Raw genomic sequence first — 25,491 nt, 5'->3', positions numbered from 1 at the left:
GTTGAACCACATCTTGAACACTCTTTCAATGGCCAACAAGTACTGAGTGTGGGGGTGGGGTGGAAGTGAGGGAGGTGTGGAGGTAGGGGTGGTGGTGAAGGTGGTGGTGTTGGGGGGAGGGGGGGTATTGGCATTTGTGTCACGGGGAACCGCAACTCAGCAGGGTCTCACTTCGTCGCTCGCAGCCGAACTCCACCCCGACAACCTCCCTTTCCTCCGGGCCGCCAACCACGTCCAGGGCACTCTGCTCTGCCATGGTCAGAGGCTGCAGGTCCGGCGTTCTCTCTCCAGTTTTCTCCCGCTCTCGGCGGTTATGGCCGGCCTTCTCCAGGCCCGGGGGGTGTGCAAACGGAAAAGGACAGTGTTAGACAGTTCAACACATGCAGCCGAAGGGGTGGATAGCTGGTGGCCTCAGTGGTCAGGACACCCGGCCATGGCGGCCGGTATGGGTGCCGGCATGTGGTGCAGGGTGGGGGTTAAGGCCCCCTCTGGGTTGGGGGGCATCGGGTTATGGGTGTGTGGGACGGGGGTTTGTGCCGGGGCACAGTGCTGCCTACTCACCCTGGCCGCACTGAGGAGGTCATGCAGTTTTTTCCGGCACTGCAGTCCAGTCTAGATGGTGTTACCCACAACGCTAATGGCCTCTGCCACCTGCGCCCAGGCACGGCAAATTGCGGTGGCTTGCCGTCTCCTTCCCAGGCTGGGGTAGAGGGTGGCCCGCTTCTCCTCCACGGCGTCCAGGAGGGTCTCCAACTCGACGTCGGTGAAGTGTGTTGCCGCGCATCTTGCTGCCATTTTGTTGGCTAGGATGGTGTGTTGGGAGTGAAGTGTGTATATGCGGCTGCAGCTTGTCAGCCTCCTGAATGTCAATCACGAAACCGGCGAACTGGCACCGTTTCTCATTGGAAACGATTGTGTTCCACGTGGCGCAGGCCATAGTACCTCAACAGTAGCTGAATCGGTTCAGATGCGGTGCCAGTTTTGCTCGAACTCCACGAATCCTGGCCGGTGTCAACACTTAGTCTGAGAAACGGAGAATCCAACCCAACATTGTTTCAGGCTGATGAAGCATTCCATGGCGGTGACCACCAGTTGCAGAAGGAGATTTTGCCCTTAGTCTTTAATCAAACAGTGCCCATCATTTGTATGTATGTATTTTTAACAACATAATTAACCACTATTAACATAAATGGGACTTGGTGCAATCAGGACATGGGCAGCAGTGTTCCAGATGACCTTTAGTTCATGTCGGGTGGAGTATGAGAATTGAAATTGTCAGGCTGCATTTTCCTGAGGGCTTCAGGACCCTGAAGTCATGATTTGGGCAGCACGGTAGTGCCGTCGTTAGGACTGTTGCTTCACAGCGGCAGGGTCCCAGGTTCGATTCCTGGCTTGGGTCACTGTCTGTGCGGAGTCTGCACGTTCTCCCTGTGTCTGCGTGGGTTTCCTCCGGGTGCTCCATTTTCTTCCCACAAGTCCCGAAAGACGTGCTTGTTAGGTAATTTGGACATTCTGAATTCTCCCTCTGTGTACCCGAAAATTGCCGGAAGGTGGCGACGAGGGTTTTTTCACAGTAACTTAATTGCAGTGTTAATGTAAGCCTACTTGTGACAATAAAGATTGTTATGATTTAGATACGAATGTAGGAGGGTTGATCAGTAAGTTTGCGGCTGTTAAGAAAATTGTGTGGTTAAATAGTGAGGAGGATAGTCGTTCATTATAGAATGATATAGATGGTCTGGTCTGATAGGCTGATCAGTGGAAATAGAATTCAATCTGGATAAGTGTCAGGTGATGCACTTGGGCAGGACAAACAAGGCAAGGGAATACATGGTGAATGGCATGACCCTCGGAAGCACTGAGGATCAGAGGGACTTTGGTGTGTATGTACACCGGTCCCTTAAGGTAGCAGGGCAGGTGGGTACAGTGGTTAAGAAGGCATATGGTGTACTAAGGCATGGAGTTATATGTAACGCATAGAGTTTAAGAGCAGGTAGGTTAAGTTAGACCTCAGCAAGGGTATTATGTGCAGTTGTGGAATCCACATTTTAGGAGGGATGTGATAGCTGTGGAAAGGGTGCAGTGGAGAGTTACCCAATGCTGCCTGGGCTGGAGAGTTTTAGTTTTAAAGAGAGATTAGATAGACTTATGAACTTATGTTGTGAAGGTTGAAATTTAAAAACGCCGTCCCGATCTCTTGCTACAAAGGAGAGTTCCGGTGGGCGGAGCAGCCCGTTGTAAAAAACAGGGAGGATTCCCCGTTCAGCCCCCTTATTCAAAGCGAGTCGCGTTTAATAGACATGTGTTTCTCGGCACTGCAAGCGCCAGGAAACACGCGGGTACTTTTATTGCCGTTTGGGAAGATCACGCCCTTATAGGGCTGCACAGTAGCACAGTGGGTAGCACTGTTGTTTCACAGCGCCAGAGTCCCACCTTCGATTCCCAGCTTGGGTCGCTGTCTGTGTGGAGTCCGCATGTTCATTGCAAGGATTGCAAGACGCCAGGTCCATGCACCTAAATACTTGCGACCAGTCACATCAGCGGGACTCTCAGCTGGGGGGGGGGGGGTGGGGGGGCATGCTGGAACATCCCTCTTGGCTCGTGAGTGGTGCAACCTGCCCACCACTGAAAAACAAACTAGTTCTTATGAGTTATTTGCATGGCCATCGGGAAGGTTCGCGACCAGTTTGCCGCCCGCCGCAAATCCCGATTTTGCCCCGCCACGAGATTCTCTGCATGATCGGGACTCCTAATCTTAGCGGAGGGAATGGAGAATCCCAGACATTATATTTAGCCCCCACAATCAAATAATTGATATAGGTTGTGAATAGCTTGGGCCCAAATATTGATCCTTGCGGACTGCCACTAGTCACAGCCTGCCAACTTGAGAATGATCAATTTATCCCTTTGATTTCTGTCCATTAACCAATCCTCACTCCATGCCAGAATATTTCCCTCAATCCCATGTGCTCGAATTTTGCTTACTAACCTCTTGTATGGGGCCTTATCCAAAACCTGAAGATCCATAAGACCAGAAGACCATAAGACATAGGAGCGGAAGTAAGGCCATTCGGCCCATCGAGTCCACTCCACCATTCAATCATGGCTGATTTCAACTCCATTTACCCGCTCTCTCTCCATAGCCCTTAATTCCTCGAGAAATCAAGAATTTATCAACTTCTGTCTTAAAGACACTCAACGTCCTGGCCTCCACCGCCCTCTGTGGCAATGAATTCCACAGACCCACCACTCTCTGGCTGAAGAAATTTCTCCTCATCTCTGTTCTAAAGTGACTCCCTTTTATTCTAAGGCTGTGCCCCCGGGTCCTAGTCTCCCCTGCTAATGGAAACAACTTCCCTACATCCACCCTATCTAAGCCATTCATTATCTTGTAAGTTTCTATTAGATCTCCCCTCAACCTCCTAAACTCCAATGAATATAATCCCAGGATCCTCAGACGTTCATCGTATGTTAGGCCTACCATTCCTGGGATCATCCGTGTGAATCTCCGCTGGACCCGCTCCAGTGCCAGTATGTCCTTCCTGAGGTGTGGGGCCCAAAATTGCTCACAGTATTCTAAATGGGGCCTAACTAATGCTTTATAAAGCTTCAGAAGTACATCCCTGCTTTTATATTCCAAGCCTCTTGAGATGAATGACAACATTGCATTTGCTTTCTTAATTACGGACTCAACCTGCAAGTTTACCTTTAGAGAATCCTGGACTAGGACTCCCAAGTCCCTTTGCACTTCAGCATTATGAATTTTGTCACCGTTTAGAAAATAGTCCATGCCTCTATTCTTTTTTCCAAAGTGCAAGACCTCGCACTTGCCCACGTTGAATTTCATCAGTCATTTCTTGGACCACTCTCCTAAACTGTCTAAATCTTTCTGCAGCCTCCCCACCTCCTCCATACTACCTGCCCCTCCACCTATCTTTGTATCATCGGCAAACTTAGCCAGAATGCCCCCAGTCCCGTCATCTAGATCGTTAATATATAAAGAGAACAGCTGTGGCCCCAACACTGAACCCTGTGGGACACCACTCGTCACCGGTTGCGATACCGAAAAAGAACCTTTTATCCCAACTCTCTGCCTTCTGCCTGACAGCCAATCGTCAATCCATGTTAGTACCTTGCCTCGAATACCATGGGCCCTTATTTTACTCAGCAGTCTCCCGTGAGGCACCTTATCAAAGGCCTTTTGGAAGTCAAGATAGATAACATCCATTGGCTCTCCTTGGTCTAACCTATTTGTTATCTCTTCAAAGAACTGCCAGTAGTTCTCCTTTAGCTATTCTACTAATAACATAGAATTCCGAAAGTGCAGAAGGAGCCTGCACTGGCCCTCTGAAAGAGCACCCTACCTAGGCCCAAACCCCCGCCCTATCCCTTTATTCTAACTTGTACATCCCTGGGTACTAAGGGGCAATTTAGCACAGCCAATCCACCTAACCTGCAAATCTTTGGACTGTAGGTGGAAACTGGAGCATCCGGAGGAAGCCCACGCAGACATAGGGGGAAAGTATCTGGTTTAGCACAGTGAGCTAAACAGCTGGCTTGTAATGTAGAACAAGGCCAGCAGCGCAGGTTCAATTCCTGTACTGGCCTCCTCGAACAGGCGCCAGAATATGGCAACTAGGGGCTTTTCACAGTAACTTCATTGAAGCCTACTTGTGACAATAAGTTATTATTATTATTGTTAAAGTACAAACTCCACACGGATAGTCACCTGCGTCCGGAATTGAGCCCGGGCCCCTGGCGCTAAGAGGCAGCAGTGCTAAACATTGTGCCGCTGTGCTGCCCCTCAAAAAAACACATCCTCAAAAAAACTCCAGCAGGTTTATCAAACATGAGATTTCCTTTTCATAAATCCATGCTGACTCTGCCCAATCTCTCCATTATTTTCTCAGTGCCCAATCATCACACTTTTTGCTACTAATGACAGGCTAACAGGTCTGAGGTTTCCAGTATTCTTTCTTCAAAAAGTGGGATGACATTTTCTACTTTACAATCTTCAGGCACTGTTCCAGAATGTATAGTATTTTACAAGATGATCACCAATATATTCATGATCTCGACAACCACCTCTTTCAATGCCCTGGAATGTAGATCATCAGGGATTTAATCAACTTCTAATTCCATTAATTTCTCCAGAGCTTTTTTTTATGAACACTGATTTCTTTCAGATCCTCTATCTGACAATTCTCTATTCTCTTCTTACAGGATCAGAACTCCTTGGGAAATCTATTCGAATTGTATTCTGTACAGTGGGAGCTTGTATTTCCTTTGCAACTGGCTACATGATCCTGCCTTTGATTGCATACTTCATACGAAGCTGGCCGATGTTGCTCTTAATCCTGGCTCTGTCTGGGCTCCTGTACGTTCCCTTGTGGTGGTAGGTAGGAATTGCAACTTTAACCAATGTCACCATTAGGTAAGAGCCTTTATTGCCGTTAACGTCTGCTATTGATTCCAGAAGGAAATCAATGGGGAAATTGATTCCAGAAGGAAAAGGTTGGGGATCAGCACTGACAGTTTATTAAAGAGGTATGGTGATGGCTGCTTGACAACGATGGAAGACCGGCGGCCATGTTCTTCATTCTTGGGTGTTGACACCGGGCAGAATTCGTGGAATTCTATGGCAGCAAAACTGGCTCCGTACCTGGTCCAATTCAACGACCGTTCGGGGGCTCGTACCTGCCCCACGTGGAACAGATTCGATTCCAATGGGAAACGGTATGGGATTCGCCGGATTCGTGATTGACACTCAGGAAACGACAAAGTCCAGCCATAGGTACTAATGTACCATCAATGACGACAGACGAGAGTCGGAAGAGTAAACTATGGCTTTAATCAGCTAAAAGACACCTGCTGGCAGCCGGTCCCAGAATGAGGGCGGGGCTGGAGGTTAGCTACCTTTATACTTGAACCTGAGGGGCGGAGCCAGCAGGGACAAACCCAGACATGTAACAAACAGTAAGAACAGTAAGTACCATAAGTAAGAACAGTAAGTACAATATAATACAGTGGTTGACCACATTCACCCCCTGTTAAAAAAGAGTCCGGCGGGGGTGAAGTGGATGGGTTGAATTAGAGATCGAGTCTGCCGGGGGCAATGACCTTCCGCTATGATCACCTCAGTCCCGGCTGTGGTGAGGACATTGGTGTCGGATGAAGTGTTGAGGCCTGCGTATCCAGGAGCGTGTCGTCTTCTGGATAAGTCGCAATGGAGGGAGACGGTGTAGAGTCGTGAGTAGCAACGGAGGGAGACAGTGTAGAGTCGGGGGTAGTGGTGATGGTTGCTGGGGAACCTGCGGGTGCCAAGTCCCAAATGAGAGACTGTGTCCTCCCGCCCGTCATGGTGTGCCACGTAGGCATATTGGGGGTTAGCATGGAGGAGAAGGACCCGTTCGACCAGGGGATCCAACTTGTGACTCCTCGCATGCTTTCGGAGGAGGACGGCCCTGGAACCGTCAGCCAGGACGGGAGCAATACCCCTGAGGTGGACTTTCTGGGGAAGACAAACATCCTCTCATGAGGGGTCACATTGGTGGCGGTACACAGGAGTGACCGGATGGAGTGGAGTGTATCGGGAAGGACCTCCTGCCAGCGGGAGACAGGGAGACTTCTAAACCGTACGGCAAGAAGGACAACCTTCCAGACCGTCATGTTCTCCCTCTCCACCTGTCCATTTCCCCGGAGGTTGTAGTTGGTAGTCCTGCTTGAGGCGATGCCCTTGCTAAGCAGGAACTGACGCAGCTCATCACTGATGAAGGAGGAACCCCGATCGCTATGGATGGAAGTGGGGAAACCGAACAAGGTGAAGAGGCCATGCAGGGCCTTGATGACTGTGGCAGAGGTCATGTCAGGGCATGGGATTGCGAAAGGGAAAAGTGAGTACTCATCAATGAAGTTCAGAGTGTACACATTACGGTCAGTGGAGGGGAGGGGCCCTTTGGAATCAATGCTGAGGCGCTCAAAGGGGCGGGAGGCCTTTACCAGGTGTGCTCTATCCGGCTGATAGAAGTGCGGTTTGCACTCTGCGCAGACCTGGCAGTCCCTGGTAATGGTCCTGACCTCCTCGATGGAGTAAGGCAGGTTGCGGGCCTTGATAAAATGGAAAAAACAGGTGACCCCCGAGTGACAGAGGTCATTGTGGAGGGCCCGAAGTCGGTCTACTTGTGCATTGGCACATGTACTGCGGGATAGGGCATCTGGGGGCTCATTGAGCTTCCCAGGTCGATACAAGATATCATAATTATAGGTGGAGAGTTCGATCCATTCTTGATCTTGCCCCACTGCGTATTGTTAAACATGAAGGCAATCATCCGTTGGTCAGTGAGGACAGTGAATCGCCTGCCGGACAGATAATGCTTCCAATGTCGCACAGCTTCCACAATGGCCTGGGCTTCCTTTTCGACGGAGGAGTGCCGAATTTCGGAGCCCTGGAGGGTACGGGAGAAGAAAGCCACGGGCCTGTCCGCCTGGTTGAGGGTAGCGTATAGAGCAAAGTCAGACACATCGCTCTCCACTTGGAACGGGATGGACTCGTCTACTGCGTGCATCGTGGCTTTGGCAATACATGTTTTGATGCGGTTGAAGGCCAGGCGGGCCTCAGCCTTCAGGGGAAAATGGTGGATTTAATGAGTGGGCGGGCCTTGTCCGCATAATTGTGACATACCCACTGGGCATAATAGGAAAAGAACCCCAGGCATCTCTTCAGGTCCTTGGGGCAGTGGGAGAGTGGAAGTTCCAGGAGGGGGCGCATGCGGTCGGGATCGGGCCCTAGCACTCCGTTTTCCACAACGTAGCCAAGGATGGCTAGGCGGGTTGTGCGGAAAATGCATTTCTCTTTATTGTATGTTAGGTTAAGGAGCTTGGCGGTGTGGAGGAAATGTTGGAGGTTAGCGTCATGGTCCTGCTGGTCATGGCTGCAGATGGTGACATTATCCAGATATGGGAACATGGCCCGTAGCCAGTACTGGTCAACCATTTGGTCCATCTCCCGTTGGAAGACCGTGACTCCATTGGAGATGCCGAAGGGGACCCTGAGGAAGTGGTAGAGGCGGCCATCTGCCTCGATGGCAGTGTATTGGCGGTCCTCCGGGCAGATAGGGAGCTGGTGGTACGCGGACTTCAAGTCAATAGTGGAGAAGACTCGGTACTGCGCAATCTGATTGACCATGCCAGATAGGCAGGGGAGAGGGTACGTATCGAGCTGCGTGTACCGGTTGATGGTCTGACTGTAGTCGATGACCATCCGGTGCTTCTCCCCAGTTTTGACGACCACCACTTGGGCTCTCCAGGGGCTAGTACTGGCCTCTATGGTCCCTTCCCGCAGGAGTCGCTGGACCTCTGACCTGATAAAGGCCTTGTCCCGAGCACTGTCTTCTCCTAGTGGCGACGGGCTTACAGTCCGGGGTGAGGTTAGCAAAGAACGGGGGTGGGGCGACCTTAACGGTTGAGAGGCTACAGACGGTGAGAGGGGGCAGCGGTCCATCGAACTCCAAGGTAAGACTTTTGAGGTGGCATTGGAAATCTAGACCTAGTAGTAGGGCAGCGCCGAGTTGGGGGAGGATGTAGAGCTTGAAATTTTTGTACTCGACGTCCCGTACTGTAAGGGTTGTGACACAGTACCCACGGACTTCACGGAATGTGATTCGGAAGCCAGGGAGGTTTTCTGGGTCGCGGGTAAAATTGGGAGGGAACAGCGCCGTACCGTATCTGGGTGAATGAAACTCTCCGTGCTCCCCGAGTCGAAGAGGCATGTTGTCTCGTGGCCGTTGATCCGGACGGCCATCATGGATTTAGTGAGGTGATGAAGCCGAGATTGGTCGAGGGTGATGGAGGCGAGCTTCGGAAGGTGGGTGGGCTGATTGAGGGTAGCGGAGGCCAGCATATGATCTGGTGAGCAGGGGTTCCGGGAGGCAGCGGGGTGATTCCAAGATGGCGGCCCCCACGGGTCGCACGTGGAGGGTGGCATTGAAGATGGCAACAGAGGGCCTGATCCAATGGAAAAGTTTCAAAGTGTCATTCTTGGCAGGGTTTGCTGGGAATTTCTGAGCCTGCGAGGTCCCCACCCCTATCTAACCACACAGTTACTTTTCTGGGCTCTGGGGAGTTTCTCAGTGGTTTAGCCTACGCTTAGAATTAATTTCATCACTGGTGAGCTGAACCTGCTAGCCAGACCGGCTCCTCAGAGATCGGGCCACCATTTTGCTCGGGTGCCCCGATCTCTAAGTGTACTTGTGAGTCCCACACACTCCCCACCCATGGACAATGTCAACACCAGATATAAGGGGCGGGATTCTCCACTTTCCGACGGAGAAATTGCAAAATGCGGTGGGCGGAGAATAGCCTCCAAAGTTAAAATTGCGGTCGGCACTGGTTTGAAGCCAAATCGGGATGCTCCAACATCGCTGGGTCAGGGGGAGGAGGCTGGGGGTAGGGGTGAGGGGGGGCGGGGTCTGGCAGAGTTGAGGGGGGTGAGGATTGAGAGGGGGGTGAGGGGTGTGTTGGTTGAGGGGGGTGAGGGGGTGTGGATTGAGGGGTGTGTGGGTTAGGGGGGTGAGTGGTGAGAGGGTGTGGGTTGAGGGGTGAGGGGGTGTGGGTTGAGGGGGGTGAGGAGGGTGTGGGGGTTATCCACATACGTGTCATGGGATCTGCTACTAGGCGGGGTCTCACTTCCTTCCCCGCCGCTGAACTCCATCTCGGTGACCTCCCTTTCCTCCGTGCCACCGACTACGTCCAATGTCCTCGGACTGACACCACAGGCGGGATTCTCCAATAATGGGGCTATGTCCCCACGCCGGCGTGAAAACAGGCGTCAACCACTCCAGTGTCAAAGGCCCCCGAAAGTGAGGAATTCTCCCCTCTCTAGGAGGCTAGGGTGTCGCCAGAGTGGTTCCCGCAGCTCCAGCCAGCGCCGATCGGCCCGCGTGAGTCCGCGCATGTGCGGAGCAGCCGGCGTATTTCCGCACATGCGCAAGATTTCCCTTCTCCACGCCGGCCCCTGGGCAATATGGCGGAGCCCTACAGGGGCCCGGCGCGGAGTAACATAGGCCCCCACAGAACTAGCCCACCCGTCGATCGGTAGGCCCCGATCGTGGGCCAGGCCACCGTGCGGGCCCCCCCCCCGGGGTCGCATCCCCCCAGGACGGCCCCCGTACACTTACATTCCAGGTCCTGCCGTGTGGGAGGTGAGTAATCCACGCCGACGGGACTGGGCCAAACACGTTGGCCATTCAGTCCATCGGGGCTCGGAGAATCGCCGGGGGGGGCCTCGGGGGGCTGTTAACGGCCCCTGACCGGCGCAGCGGGAATCCCGATGGCGCCTGAAAAACGGCACCGGCGAATAGGGACGGCGGCGGCGGGGCGAGATTCGCGCCTCCCCGCGGGGATTCTCCGACACGGAGCAGGGTCGGAGAATCCCGGCCACAGGCCGGGATTCTCCCATCCCGCGGCAGAGTGTCCACGCCGTTATGAACGCCATCGCGTTTTACAACGGCGTGAACGGGCCGCTGCCAGGAGTAACTCTGGTCCCTACAGGGGGTCAGCATGGCGCTGGGAAGGTTTGTGCCGCTCCAGCTGCCGATCCCAGCGCGAACTGTGCGCCGCAGGACCCGGCAGGCGCGGGCGCAGTGGCGTCGGCGCCATCGTGGTCATGCGCAGTGGCGTCCTTCAATGCTCCGTCCCAACGCAACATGGCGCAGGGCTACAGGGGCCGGCACATAGGAAAGGAGGCCCTCCGCCAGAGAGGACGGCCCACCGATTGGTGGGCCCCAATCGCGGGCCAGGCGACATCGGAGGCCTCCCCCGGGGACGGAACCCCTCCACCACAGGCCGCGCCACCTGACCCTTCAACGCCGAAGTCCTGCCGGCTCAGAGCAGGTTAGAACGGCGCTCGCGGGACTCGTTTATTTTTTACTGCCGCTCGGCCCATCCGGGCCAGAGAATCGCGGGGGTGCCCCGTACAGCCGGCCCCAAAGGCGCCAATACTCCGCTCTGCGGAGAATCGCGTTCCGGCATCGGAGTGGTGTGGCGCGATTCGCGCGGCCCGCCGGCGATTCTCCGACCTGGCGCGGGGTCGAAGAATCCCACCCCAGATATCAGAAATGTTGGAGAACAAAGGTTTAGTGAGCGGGAAGAACTGACGGAGATCGACATTAGTAGAGAAATTGTGCTGGGAAAATTGATGGGATTGTCGGCGGATAAATCCCCAGGGCCTGAGAATCCGCATCCCAGAGTGCTTAAGGAGGTGGCTCTGGAAATAGTGGATGCATTGGTGGTCATCTTCCGGGATTCTATAGACTCTGGAACTGTCCCTGCAGATTGGAAGGTAGCTCACGTCACACCAATATTCAAAAAGGGAGGTAGAGAGAAAGCAGGGAATTATAGACCAGTAAGCCTAACACCGGTAGTGGGGAAAATGCTTGAATCCATTATCAAGGACTTTATAGCAGAACATTTAGAAAGCAATGGAAGCATCAGTCAGTCATCATAGAGTTAGGAAGAGAAAATCATGCTTGACAAATCTTTTGGAATTCTTTGAAGATGTAACGAGTCCAGTTGACAAGTGGAGCCATTCGATGTGGGATATTTGGACTTTCAGAAGGCATTTGACAAAGCTCCGCATAAGAGATTATTGTGCAAAATTAAAGCGAATGGGATTGGGGGAAATGTATTGAGGTTGGTGATGCACGATCAATAACTCCAGAAGCGAGATTGAAGACAATTGAAGGCTTTAATACGCTAGATGTTTCCCCCAGCAGCGCAGGTACAGAAGAAAGCTGCTGGGGCGGCACGGGGTCTTATACCCCACCTTGCAGGGCGGAGCCAACATACAAGCTTATCCAATGGGAACAAGTACATTCTCCACCAATGGTATTCCGGCATTATCAGACACCGTAATCCTTCTAACACAGACTATCACATTCACCCCCTGTTAATAAAGAGTCCGGCGGGGGCGGTGGCTTCGTATTACAACATGGTAAAAGTGGTAGAAGTTACAGTTATGAAGGTACCGTAATACCTCTGTACAGCGTTTTGCCTTATTACATCTTAACTATTTACAACAGTAATGTACATTTCAAAATGAAGCAATTATTCGATCGGGGGCCCTGGTCATCCTCTACGATCGTCGTAGCTTTGGTGGTGATGCTGGTGGAGGTTCGGGCGTCTGTGACTCCGGGAGCGTGGTTTCGGCTTCTGTGGCAGCTTCATCACCCCTAGACGGGGCCGGTGGAAGGACCGACTGACCTGGGAAGGGGGCGGCTGTGGGGTGCGCCGGTGGGCGGGAGGGCCTAGACGGGGCTGGTGGAAGAACCGATCCACCTGGGAAGAGGGCGGCTGTGGGGTGCACCATTGGGGGGGAGGGTGGGACTGGTGGCGGGGGGGGGGTGTAGGGATCCAGCGGGCGGCAGGTCCCGTAGGGAGACCGTATCTTGTCGGCCGTCGGGGTACGCCACAAAGGCGTACTGAGGGTTAGCGTAAAGGAGATGGACCCTTTCAACCAATGGGTTCGATTTGTGCGCCCGCACGTGTTTTCGAAGCAGGATGGGTCCGGGTGCTGCCAGCCAGGTCTGGAGCGAGCTCCTAGAGGAGGACTTCCTGGGGTAGACAAGGAGACGTTCGTGAGAAATTTGGTTGGTCGTGGTACAGAGCAGTGACCAGATGGAGTGGAGGGCATCCGGGAGGAATTTCTGCCAGCGGGAGACTGGGAGATTCCTGGACCGCAGGGACAGTAGGACGGTCTTCCAGACCGTTCCGTTCTCGCTCTCTACCTGTCCGTTTCCCTGGGGGTTATAACTGGTCGTCCTGCTCGAGGCAATGCCCTTGCTGAGCAGGAATTGACGCAGTTCGTTGCTCATAAAGGAGGACCCCCTATCACTGTGTATGTAGGCGGGGAAACCGAACAGCGTAAATATACTATGGAGGGCTTTTATGACGGTGGTTGAGGTCATGTCGGGGCAGGGGATGGCGAATGGGAACCGGGAGTACTCGTCAATCACGTTCAGGAAGTGCGTGTTGCGGTCGATGGAGGGGAGAGGGCCTTTGAAATCCATACTGAGGCGTTCAACGGGACGGGAAGCCTTTATCAGGTGCGCGTTCTCTCTGGCCTGTAGAATTGCGGCTTGCACTCCGCACAGATTTGGCAATTCCTGGTGGCTGTCCTGACCTCCTCAATGGATTGGGCAGGTTGCGGGTCTTGATGAAGTGGAAAAATCGAGTGACCCCCGGGTGGCAGAGGTCCTCGTGGAGGGCTTGGAGGTGGTCCACTTGTGCGTTGGCACATGTGCCGCGGGATAGGGCATCAGGAGGCTCGTTTAGCTTCCCGGGACGATACAAGATCTCATAGTTGTAGGTGGAGAGCTCGATCCTCCACCGTAAGATCTTGTCGTTTTTTATCTTGCCCCGCTGTGCATTATCGAACATGAAGGCAACCGACCGTTGGTCAGTGAGGAGAGTGAATCCCCTGCCGGCCAGGTAATGCCTCCAGTGCCGCACAGCTTCTACTATGGCCTCGGCCTCCTTTTCGACTGAGGAATGGCGGATTTCGGAAGCGTGGAGGGTGCGTGAGAAGGCCACGGGTCTGCCCGCTTGGTTGAGGGTGGCCGCCAGAGCTACGTCGGACGCGTCGCTCTCTACCTGGAAGGGGAGGGACTCGTCGATGACGTGCATCGTGGCCTTTGCTATGTCTGCTTTGATGCGGCTGAAGGCCTGGCGGGCCTTTATCGACAGGGGATAAACTGTGGATTGGATCAGTGGACGGGCCTTGTCCGCATAGTTGGGGACCCACTGGGCATAGTAGGGAAAAAACCTAGGCAGCACTTCAGGGCCTTGGAGCAGTGCGGGAAGGGGAACTCCTTAAGGGCCCCTGGCCGGCGCAGCGGGAATCCCGATGGCGCCTGAAAAACGGCACCGGCGAATATGCGTTCATGATCGGGGCCTATAACTCCATTGCGCACTACGTAGCCGAGGATGGCTAGGCGGTCGGTGCTGAACACGCATTTATCCTTGTTATAAGTGAGGTTAAGGATTTTTGCGGTCTGGAGGAATTTTCGGAGGTTGGTGTCGTGGTCCTGCTGGTCGTGGCCGCAGATGGTGACATTATCGAGGTACGGGAATGTAAACCGTACCGGTCAACTATTCGGTCCATCTCTCGTTGGAAGACTGAGACCCCATTAGTGACACCGAAGGAAACCCTTAAGAAGTGGTAGAGCCTCCCATCTGCTTCGAAGGCAGTGTATTTGCGGTCACTAGTGCGGATGGGGAGCTTGTGGTAGGTGGACTTAAGATCCACCGTGGAAAAGACCTTCTATTGCGCGATCCTGTTGACCAGGTTGGATATGCGGGGGAGAGGGCACGCGTCAAGCTGCGTAAACCTGTTGATGGTCTGACTGTAGTCGATGACCATCCTATGCTTCTCCCCGGTCTTTACAACCACTACTTGAGCTCTCCAGGGGCTGTTGCTAGCCTCAATGACACCTTCCCTCAGTAACCGTTGGACCTCTGACCTAATCAATATCCGGTCCTGGGCACTGTACCGTCTGCTCCTGGTGGCGACTGGTTTGCAATCCGGGGTGAGGTTCGCAAACAGGGAAGGCGGATCGACCTTGAGGGTCGCGAGGCTGCAAAAATTAAGGGGGTTTAGGGCCGCCGAATTTGAAAGTTAGACTTTGGAGGTTGCACTGAAAGTCCAACCCTAGGAGTGTGGCCGCACAGAGGTGGGAAAGGATGTAGAGTCGGTAGTTTTTGAACTCCCTTTCCTGGACCGTGAGGTTAGCTACACAAAACCCCTTGATCTCTACTGAGTGAGATCCGGAGGCCAGGGTGATTTTTTGATTAACCGGGTGGACGGGGAGAGAACAGCGTCTTACCGTGTTGCGGTGTATGAAGCTCTCCGTGCTCCCAGAGTCGATTAGGCAGGATGTTTCATGCCCATTGATAAGCACCGTCGTCGTAGCAGTCGAGAGTGTTCGGGGCCGAGACTGGTCCAGGGTCACCGAGTCTACTCGTGGCAGCAGTTGGATGTTCTCCTCGGGCGGTATGTGGTCAGCCGAGTGGGGTCCTGGGAGTCCATCCAAGACGGCAGCGCCCACTGGTCGCACATGGCTGGGGGTGCACAAAATGGCAGCGCCCATCCATCGCACGTGGCGTCCGCGGGACAAGATGGCGGTGCCCGGAGGCCACATGTGGCCCTGGAGGAGGAAGATGGCAGCCCCGCTGGCCGCACGGGGTCCGTGGAGAGTGTTGTGGTGGCGGTCCGTATTCGCCTCCGGAGACCGCAGCGACCGCCCGGGCCTGGCATACCGCCACGAAGTGGCCCTTTTTGCCGCATCCCTTGCAGATGGATGAACGGGCCGAACAGCTCTGTCGGGGGTGTTTGGCTTGCCCGCATAAATAGCAGCGGGGCCCCCCTGGGTTGCCAGGCCGTCGCGCAGCACAAGCTTGTGGGGAGATGGGAGATGCCTCGGGGTCGGCCGGGGGGGGGGGGTTCCACGCTGCCCAGGGGGCTGCCGCGCAGTCGGGGACGTAAGTGCGGGGGGTTTCGGGAGTCCACATCCAGGGAGCCGGCAAGGGCCCATGCCTCCTTGAGGCCTAGTGTCTCTTTCTCCAACAATCGCTGGCGGATTTGGGAGGACAGCATACCTGCAACAAAAGCGTCCCGGATCAAAAGTTCTGTGTGGTCGCTCGCTGAAACTTGCGGGCAGCTGCAGTTCCTCCCCAACATCAGGAGCGCACGGTAGAATTCTTCCAGTGATTTCCCCAGGGATTTGTCGGCTCGTCGCTAGTAGATGTCGGTCGTAGACCTGGTTTACAGGGCGAATATAATGTCCTTTCAGCAGCTCCATTGCGGCATCGAAATCGTCCGCGTCCTCGATGAGGGTGTAGATTTCTGGGCTCACCCTCGAGTGCAGAACTTGTAGTTTCTGTTCTCCCGTGGGTGTGTTTTCGGACGTCCCGAGATATCCGTTGAAGCACGCTAGCCAGTGCTTGAAGGCTGCTGCTGAGTTTGCCACGTGGGGGCTGAGTTGCAGACTCTCCGGCTTGATTCGGTGCTCCATTCTTTAAAAAACTAGCATATTAAATTGATGCACGATCAATAACTCCAGAAGCGAGATTGGAGACAATTGAAGACTTTAATACGCTAGATGTTTCCTCCAGCAGCGCAGGAACAGAAGAAAGCTGCTGGGGCGGCACGGGCTCTTATACCCCGCCTTGCAGGGTGGAGCCAGCATACAAGCTTAACCAATGGGAACAAGTACATTCTCCACCAATGGTATTCTGGCATTACCAGGTACCGTAATCCTTCTAACACAGACTACCACAGTGGGTAGAAAACTGGTTGGCAGAGAGGAAACAAAGAGTAGGGATGATGTGGAGATGCCGGCGTTGAACTGAAGTGAGCACAGTTAGACGTCTGACAACACCAAGGTTAAAGTCCAACAGGTTTGTTTCAAATCACTAGCTTTCGGAGCGCAGCTCCTTCCTCCAAAAGCTAGTGATTTGAAACAAACCGGTTGGACTTTAACCTGGCGTTGTAAGACTTCTTAAAGAGTAGGGATGAATGGGTCCTTTTAAAATTGGCAGGCTGTAACTAGTGGGATACAACAGGGATCGGTGCTGGGACCCCAGCTATTCACAATATATATTAATGATTTGGATAAGGGAACAAAATGTAACATCTCAAACATCGACATTAGTAGAGAAATTGTGCTGGGAACATTGATGGGATTGAAGGCGGATAAATCCCCAGGGCCTGAGAATCTGCATCCCAGAGTGCTTAAGGAGGTGGCTCTCGAAATAGTGGATGCATTGGTGGTCATCTTGATGAACCAAGTTAGTTGGGAGGGTGAATTGTGACGAGGATGCAGGGATCCTCCAGCATGATCTGGACAGGTTGCGTGAGTGGGCAAATCAATGGCAGATGCAGTTTAATTTGGATAAGTGTAAGGTTATTCACTTTGGAAGCAAAAAAAGGAAGGCAGGTTACTACCTGAATGGTTGTAAATTGGGAGAGGGCAGTGTGCAGAGGGACCTGGGTGTCCTTGTGCATTAGTCGCTGAAGGTAAGCTTGCAGGTGCAGCAGGCAGTAAAGTAGACTAATGGTATTGTCATGTGAGAGTACCTTTAAGACATGGATGTTTAAGCAATGTACCTTTAAGAAACAGTGATGTCAGAGAGTGGGTAGGGCTGAGCTTAGGTCTGCCATTTTGGAAGTTTCAGTTTGGAAAAGCAGCTTGTGAGAGTCTGTGTTTGCAGCGAGCTGGATCTCTGCCATGAAATACTGTCTCTGGATCATTTGGGTGATTTAAACTCATAATCGAAAAGCCTTTAACCTGATGTGATTCTGTTTAAAGGTGTTAAGTGTCTTGGAAGTTTGAAGGAACATTTTGAGGAGTTATTTACTGTTGCAATATTTTCTGAGTTATCTTTGAAGTAAGGGGTGTTAAGAGATCCAATGTTTATTTAAGATGTTAAGTTGAGTTCATGGAATAAACATTGTTTTGTCTTTAAAAACCCACGTGTCCATAATTGTAATCCCAAACCTAGGGAACAAGCCATGTGCTAGGAAAAGCAGCAAATACATTAAAGGGAGTGGTTGGTTGAACTCCATGATACATTTTGGGGTTCTGAAAACGCCTCACCCATAACAGTATGTTGGCCTTCATTGTGAGAGGTTTCGAGTATAGAAACAGGGATGTGTTGCTGCAATTATACAGGGCCTTGGTGAGGCCAAACCCTGGAGTATTGCGTGCAGTTTTGGTCTCCTTCTCTGAGGATGGATGTTCTTGCTCTCAAGGGAGTGCAGCGAAGTTTTACCAGACTGATTCCAGGGATGGCGAGACTATCATATGAGAAGAGATTGACTAGGTTGGGATTGTTCTCGCTGGACTTCAGAAGAATGAGGGGGGATCTCATAGAGACTTATGAAATTCTAATAGAGGATTCAGGATAAACCATTTCGGACAGAGATAAGGAGACATTTCTTCACACCGAGTGGTGAGCCTGTGGAATTCATTGCCAAAGGAAGTTGTTGATGCTAAAACTTTGAATATATTCAAGAGGCGGCTGGATATAGCACTTGGGGAGAATGGGATCAAAGGCTATGGGGAGAAAGCAGGATTAGGCTATTGAATTGGATGATCATGATGGGGGTGAATGGCGGAGCAGGCTCGGAGGGCCAAAAGGCCTCCTCCTGCTCCTATCTTCTATGCATGTATCAATTAATAATAAAAGTCTATCTATTGTAAAACTGGGAATTAAACAAAGGAGACGCGGCAAGTATGATTTACTGAGCCAAAAATGATAGCTGGGCATTTTGAACCATTTCTGCCATTAAATAGACATGGTCAATTTTCTATAACAGTTCCATGTTTCCGCACTGCCCGCATATCCCTTGATATCTTTAGCATCCAAAAATGTGCCTTGACCATTTTGCAATGGCTGAGTATCCACAACCCTCTGGGGTCAAAAATTGAAAGATTCAAAACCCCTTGATTCAGGAGAAATATCTGCACTCACAGTCTCAAAAGCTTTAATCCTTATTCTCAGATAGTGACCTTCAGCCCAAGACTCCCCAGCTAAGTGTCATGGAAATGTCACTTTAAGAAATGTTTGTCTGCTCAAGTGGCTGTGGTGATGTCAGAGTGTGGGTAGAGCTGAGCTCTGGCTCTGCTTTTTAGTTTTTCGCTTTGAGAAAAAGCTTGGGTGGTGTCTGTGTTTTTTGGTTTCGTTTTATTTTTGGAGCTGAAGCTAGCTAAAGAAGGTGTAATTTTGATCTCTCTGCCATCTAAAGACTGTCTCTAGATCATTTGGTGAATTCAGAGTGATAACTGCTCTCAGTAGAGAATTTAACGCTGATGTGCTTCTATAAAAAGGATTTTTGTCTTATGGATGTTAAAAGGAAAGTTTAAGGATTACTTAGATTGTTGTATTCTTTGGGGGGTGTATTTGAATTTATGGTTGCTAAGAAGATCACTGTATGTTTTAAAAAGGTTAACTGAGTTCATGGAATAAAAATTGTTTTGCTTTAAAAATTACTTTTACATTTCTGCTGCACCACACCTGTAGAGTGGGCTATATGCTCCCCATACCACAATCTAGTAAAAGTAGTGGGTCAGGAGAACTCCATGATACACTTTGGGATTCTCTAAACCCTGGTTCATAACACAAGGAAAGCATCCTCTAAGCATTTACCCTTTCAAGTCACTGAAAATGTTATGGGCGCGATTCTCTGAAATGGAAACAGAGTGTTTGCGCCGTCATGAACGCCGTCGAGGTTCACGACGGCGCAAAACGGCCCCTATCCCGACCGATTCAGGGCCCGCTAATGGGTTAGGAGCGGCGCCGCGTCATTTACGCGCGCCAGGCTTGGCACCGCGTAAAGGCGGCGCTGCATACATGACGCGGCCGGCGCCGCATAACTGCCATCACCCGCGCACCCGCGTATGCGTGGTTGCCGTCCTCTCTGAGTCCGCCCCGCAAGAAGGCTTGCGGGGCTGCGGAAGAAAGGAGTTCCTCCTTCAGAGAGGCCGGCCTGACGATCGGTGGGCACCGATCGCGGGCCAGACCCCATTTGAGCCCCCCCCCAGTGCAGGATCCCCCCTCCTCCCCCCGCAGGCCGCCCCCACAGCGTTCCCGCGCTTTTCCCGCCGGCTTAGACCAGGTGTGGACGGCGCCGGGGGTAACCCGCCGTTTTGGGTAGGCTGCTCGGCCCATCCGGCACTGAGAATTGCGGGGGTACCGATGAATCGCCATTTTGGCTGTATCGGGTGATTCACTGGACCGCGCCTCGCAAAACGCGATTGTGCCGATCTGGCCGCTTCCGTGAATCGCGGGAGGGCGTCGGACCGGCGTGGCGGGAAAATTTGGCGATCCAGGCAATTCTCCCAACCGGCGCGGGAGCGGAGAACCGCGCCCGTTATGTTTCAGTGGGAACACTTCTCATTCCTCTAAATTCCAGAGAATCTCCCCTCATAGGATAATCCCCTCATCCCAAAAATCAGTCTATTGTGTCTTCTTTCCTAGGCCCAACCATCTTCAGTTTGCTTCAACGATGACCTCCCTTCCATCATAAGTTCAGAAGTGGAGATGTGTGCGGATGATTGCACAATGTTCAGCACCATTCGCACTCCTTAGATAATAAAGCAGTCCCTGTCCAAATGCAGCAAGACCTGGACAATATCCAGGCTTGCACTGACAATTGGCAAGTTTCATTCGTGCCACACAAGTGCCAGGCAATGATCAACTCCTACAAGAGAGGATCTAACCACCACCCCTTGACATTCAATGGCATTACCCTCACTGAATACCCTACAATCATCATCCTGGGGATTACCTTTGATCACTGGGGCAGAACGGTAGCATGGTGGGTAGCACAATTGCTTCACAGCTCCAGGGACCGATGTTCGATTCCCGGCTTAGGTCACTGTCTGTGCAGAGTCTGAACGTTCTCCCCGTGTGTGCGGATTTTCCTCCGGGTGCTCCGGTTTCCTCCCACAGTCCAAAGATGTGCAGGTTAGGTGGATTGGCCATGCTTAATTGCCCTTAGTGTCCAAAATTGCCCTTAGTGTTGAGTCAGGTTACTGGGTTATGGGGATAGGATGGAGGTGTGGGCTTGGGTAGGGTGCTCTTTCAAAGAGCCGGTGCAGACTCAATGGGCCGAATGGCCTCTTTCTGCACTGTAAATTCTATGATAAATTCTATGATAAAAAAGAAACTGAACTGGACTAGCCATATTAAAATTGTGGCTACCAGGGCAGGTCAAAGACTATGGGCGGGTTTCCCCAAATCTCTGGTGCGGCACGCCATCGGGATTCTCCCTTTTGCCGGCTCGTCAATGGGGTTTCCCCACGCCGTTGCAAAACCCCTGGCTGCCAGCAAAATGGAGATTCCCGACAGTGGAAAATTCAACCCCATGTATCCTATGGTGAGTAACTCACCTTCTGATCCCCCAAAGCCTGTCCACCACCTACAAGGCACAAGTCAGGAGTGTAATGGAATACTCTCCGCTTGACTGGATGAGTGCAGCTCCAACAACACTCATGAAGGTTGACACCATCCAAGACAAAGCAGCCCGCTTGATTGCTCCTCTTTCCACAAACATTCAAACCCTCCACCACCAACGAACAGTGGCAGCCGTGTGTACCACCTACAGATTGCACTGCAGTAACTCATCAAGCTTCCCCAGACTGTTCCTTCCAAACCCACAACCACTGCCACCTCGAATGACAAGAGCAGGAGGTACCTTGGAACACCACCACCTGGGGGTTCCCATCCAAGTAACTCACCTTTTTATTTGGAAATATATCGCCATTCCTTCATTGGTTCAAGGAACAGCTACTCCGTGTCCTTGATAAGTATGTCCCTGTCAGGCTGGGTGGAAGTGGTCGAGCGAGGGAACCATGGTTTACTAAAGTAGTTGAATCACTTGTTAAGAAGAAGGAGGCTTATGTAAAGGTGAGACGTGAAGGTTCAGTTAAGGCGCTCGAGAGTTACAAGTTAGCTAGGAAGGACCGAAAGAGAGAGCTAAGAAGAGCCAGGAGACATGAGAAGTCTTTGGCAGGTAGGATCAAGGATAACCCTAAAGCTTTCTATAGATATGTCCAGAATAAAAGAATGACTAGGGTAAGAGTGGGGCCAGTCAAGGATATTAGTGGGAAGTTGTGCGTGGAGTCCGAGGAGATAGGAGAGGTGCGAAATGAATATTTTTCGTCAGTATTCACACAGAAAAAAGACAATGTTGTCGAGGAGAATACTGAGATACAGGCTACTAGACTAGAAGGTCTTGAGGTTCTTAAGGAGGAGGTGTTAGCAATTCTTGAAAGTGTGAAAATAGATAAGTCCTCTGGGCCGGATGGGATTTATCCTAGGATTCTATGGGAAGCTAGGGAGGAGATTGCTGAGCCTTTGGCTTTGAACTTTATGTCATCATTGTCTTCAGGAATAGTGCCAGAAGACTGGAGGATAGCAAATGTTGTCCCCTTGTTCAAGAAGGGGAGTAGAGACAACCCTGGTAACTATAGACCAGTGAGCCTTACTTCTGTTGTGGGCAAAGTCTTGGAAAGGTTGATAAGAGATAGGATGTACAATCATCCGGAAATGAATCATTTAATTAGAGATAGTCAACATGGTTTTGTGAAGGGTAGGTCGTGCCTCACAAACCTTATTGAGTTCTTTGAGAAGGTGACCAAACAGGTGGGTGAGGGTAAAGCAGTTGATGTCGATTTCGGTGGCGTGAGAGCAGCTGGTTCGTCAGTTTCAGCGGGAGCATTGCGGAAGGAGGGTGCTGGGAGGTAAGTCAACCTTTAAAAGCACTTCTCTTTGCAGGGGCAGGCCAGTCGATTTCGGTGGCGTGAGAGCAGCTGGTTAGTCAGTTTCAGCGGGAGCATTGCGGAAGGAGGGTGCTGGGAGGTAAGTCAACCTTTAAAAGCACTTCTCTTTGCAGGGGCAGGCCAGTCGATTTCGGTGGCGTGAGAGCAGCTGGTTAGTCAGTTTCAGCGGGAGCATTGCGGAAGGAGGGTGCTGGGAGGTAAGTCAACCTTTAAAAGCACTTCTCTTTGCAGGGGCAGGCCAGTCGATTTCGGCGGCGTGAGAGCAGCTGGTGAGTGGTGAGTCAGTTTCAGCAGGAGCTGAGACTTTTTCTCTTTTCTTTAAATTAGTTTTTTAGGCGGGATCAGGAAGTCGACCCGCGGACGTCTGGGAAGACCCTCACCAATAAATTCTGGTGGAGAGGAAACCCGAGACACTACACGTGTAGTGTCTCCCACCCGCCCTCCTCCTCTAACCTAATAATAAAACCCATTGGTCTGAGGTAAGTACCATATTTTTATTATATTATTATTATTTTTTATAAAAATTTAATTTAGTTGTTAGCTAGATCTTGGTAGAAAGTTAGAGGAATGGCAGGGAAGGGAGTACAATGTTCCTCCTGCAGGATGTTTGAGGTGAGGGATGCAGTTAGTGTCCCTGCTGATTTTACCTGCAGGAAGTGCTGCCATCTCCAGCTCCTCCAAGACCGAGTTAGGGAACTGGAGCTGGAGTTGGAAGAACTTCGGATCATTCGGGAGGCAGAAGGGGTCATAGATAGCAGCTTCAGGGAATTAGTTACACCAAAGATTGGAGATAGGTGGGTAACTGTAAGAGGGACTGGGAAAAAACAGTCAGTGCAGGGATCCCCTGCGGTCGTTCCCCTGAGAAACAAGTATACCGCTTTGGATACTTGTGGGGGGGATGACTTACCAGGGGTAAGCCATGGGGTACGGGCCTCTGGCACGGAGTCTGTCCCTGTTGCTCAGAAGGGAAGGGGGGAGAGGAGCAGAGCATTAGTAATTGGGGACTCTATAGTCAGGGGCACAGATAGGAGATTTTGTGGGAGCGTGAGAGACTCACGTTTGGTATGTTGTCTCCCAGGTGCAAGGGTACGTGATGTCTCGGATCGTGTTTTCCGGGTCCTTAGGGGGGAGGGGGAGCAGCCCCAAGTCGTGGTCCACATTGGCACCAACGACATAGGTAGGAAAGGGGACAAGGATGTCAGGCAGGCTTTCAGGGAGCTAGGATGGAAGCTCAGAACTAGAACAAACAGAGTTGTTATCTCTGGGTTGTTGCCCGTGCCACGTGATAGTGAGATGAGGAATAGGGAGAGAGAGCATTTAAACACGTGGCTACAGGGATGGTGCAGGCGGGAGGGTTTCAGATTTTTGGATAACTGGGGCTCTTTCTGGGGAAGGTGGGACCTCTACAGACAGGATGGTCTACATCTGAACCTGAGGGGCACAAATATCCTGGGGGGGAGATTTGTTAGTGCTCTTTGGGGGGGTTTAAACTAATGCAGCAGGGGCATGGGAACCTGGATTGTAGTTTTAGGGTAAGGGAGAATGAGAGTATAGAGGTCAGGAGCACAGATTTGACGTCGCAGGAGGGGGCCAGCGTTCAGGTAGGTGGTTTGAAGTGTGTCTACTTCAATGCCAGGAGTATACGAAACAAGGTAGGGGAACTGGCAGCGTGGGTTGGTACCTGGGACTTCGATGTTGTGGCCATTTCGGAGACATGGATAGAGCAGGGACAGGAATGGATGTTGCAGGTTCCGGGGTTTAGGTGTTTTAGTAAGCTCAGAGAAGGAGGCAAAAGAGGGGGAGGTGTGGCGCTGCTAGTCAAGAGCAGTATTACGGTGGCGGAGAGGATGCTAGATGGGGACTCTTCTTCCGAGGTAGTATTGGCTGAAGTTAGAAACAGGAAAGGAGAGGTCACCCTGTTGGGAGTTTTTTATAGGCCTCCTAATAGTTCTAGGGATGTAGAGGAAAGGATGGCGAAGATGATTCTGGATATGAGCGATAGTAACAGGGTAGTTATTATGGGAGACTTTAACTTTCCAAATATTGACTGGAAAAGATATAGTTCGAGTACAATAGATGGGTCGTTTTTTGTACAGTGTGTGCAGGAGGGTTTCCTGAAACAATATGTTGACAGGCCAACAAGAGGCGAGGCCACGTTGGATTTGGTTTTGGGTAATGAACCAGGCCAGGTGTTGGATTTGGAGGTAGGAGAGCACTTTGGGGACAGTGACCACAATTCGGTGACGTTTACGTTAATGATGGAAAGGGATAAGTATACACCGCAGGGCAAGAGTTATAGCTGGGGGAAGGGCAATTATGATGCCATTAGACGTGACTTGGGGGGGATAAGGTGGAGAAGTAGGCTGCAAGTGTTGGGCACACTGGATAAGTGGGGCTTGTTCAAGGATCACCTACTGCGTGTTCTTGATAAGTATGTACCGGTCAGACAGGGAGGAAGGCGTCGAGCGAGGGAACCGTGGTTTACCAGGGAAGTGGAATCTCTTGTTGAGAGGAAGAAGGAGGCCGATGTGAAGATGAGGTGTGAAGTTTCGGTTGGGGCGATGGATAGTTACAAGGTAGCGAGGAAGGATCTAAAGAGAGAGCTAAGACGAGCAAGGAGGGGACATGAGAAGTATTTGGCAGGAAGGATCAAGGAAAACCCAAAAGCTTTCTATAGGTATGTCAGGAATAAGCGAATGACTAGGGAAAGAGTAGGACCAGTCAAGGACAGGGATGGGAAATTGTGTGTGGAGTCTGAAGAGATAGGCGAGATACTAAATGAATATTTTTCGTCAGTATTCACTCAGGAAAAAGATAATGTTGTGGAGGAGAATGCTGAGCCCCAGGCTAATAGAATAGATGGCATTGAGGTACGTAGGGAAGAGGTGTTGGCAATTCTGGACAGGCTGAAAATAGATAAGTCCCCGGGACCTGATGGGATTTATCCTAGGATTCTATGGGAGGCCAGGGAAGAGATTGCTGGACCTTTGGCTTTGATTTTTATGTCATCATTGGCTACAGGAATAGTGCCAGAGGACTGGAGGACAGCAAATGTGGTCCCTTTGTTCAAAAAGGGGAGCAGAGACAACCCCGACAACTATAGACCGGTGAGCCTCTCGTCTGTAGTGGGTAAAGTCTTGGAGGGGATTAT

At 51.7% G+C, this 25,491-nt stretch overlaps 1 protein-coding gene across 4 annotated transcripts in view; it reads left to right on the top strand.

The window, feature by feature from the left end:
- Positions 1–25,491, top strand: part of LOC140427052 (organic cation/carnitine transporter 2-like) — a 214,434-nt gene that overhangs the window by 64,329 nt on the left and 124,614 nt on the right. For all 4 annotated transcript variants that reach the window (XM_072512503.1, XM_072512502.1, XM_072512500.1 and 1 more), the window contains exon 4: positions 5,224–5,395. In XM_072512503.1, the coding sequence (XP_072368604.1) occupies positions 5,224–5,395 (172 nt within the window). The remainder of the gene's footprint in view (positions 1–5,223; positions 5,396–25,491) is intronic.

The sequence above is a fragment of the Scyliorhinus torazame genome, chromosome 7 (genome assembly GCF_047496885.1).
Source record: "Scyliorhinus torazame isolate Kashiwa2021f chromosome 7, sScyTor2.1, whole genome shotgun sequence".
NCBI lineage: Eukaryota > Metazoa > Chordata > Chondrichthyes > Carcharhiniformes > Scyliorhinidae > Scyliorhinus > Scyliorhinus torazame.
This window is presented reverse-complemented; position numbering and strand designations above follow the sequence as displayed.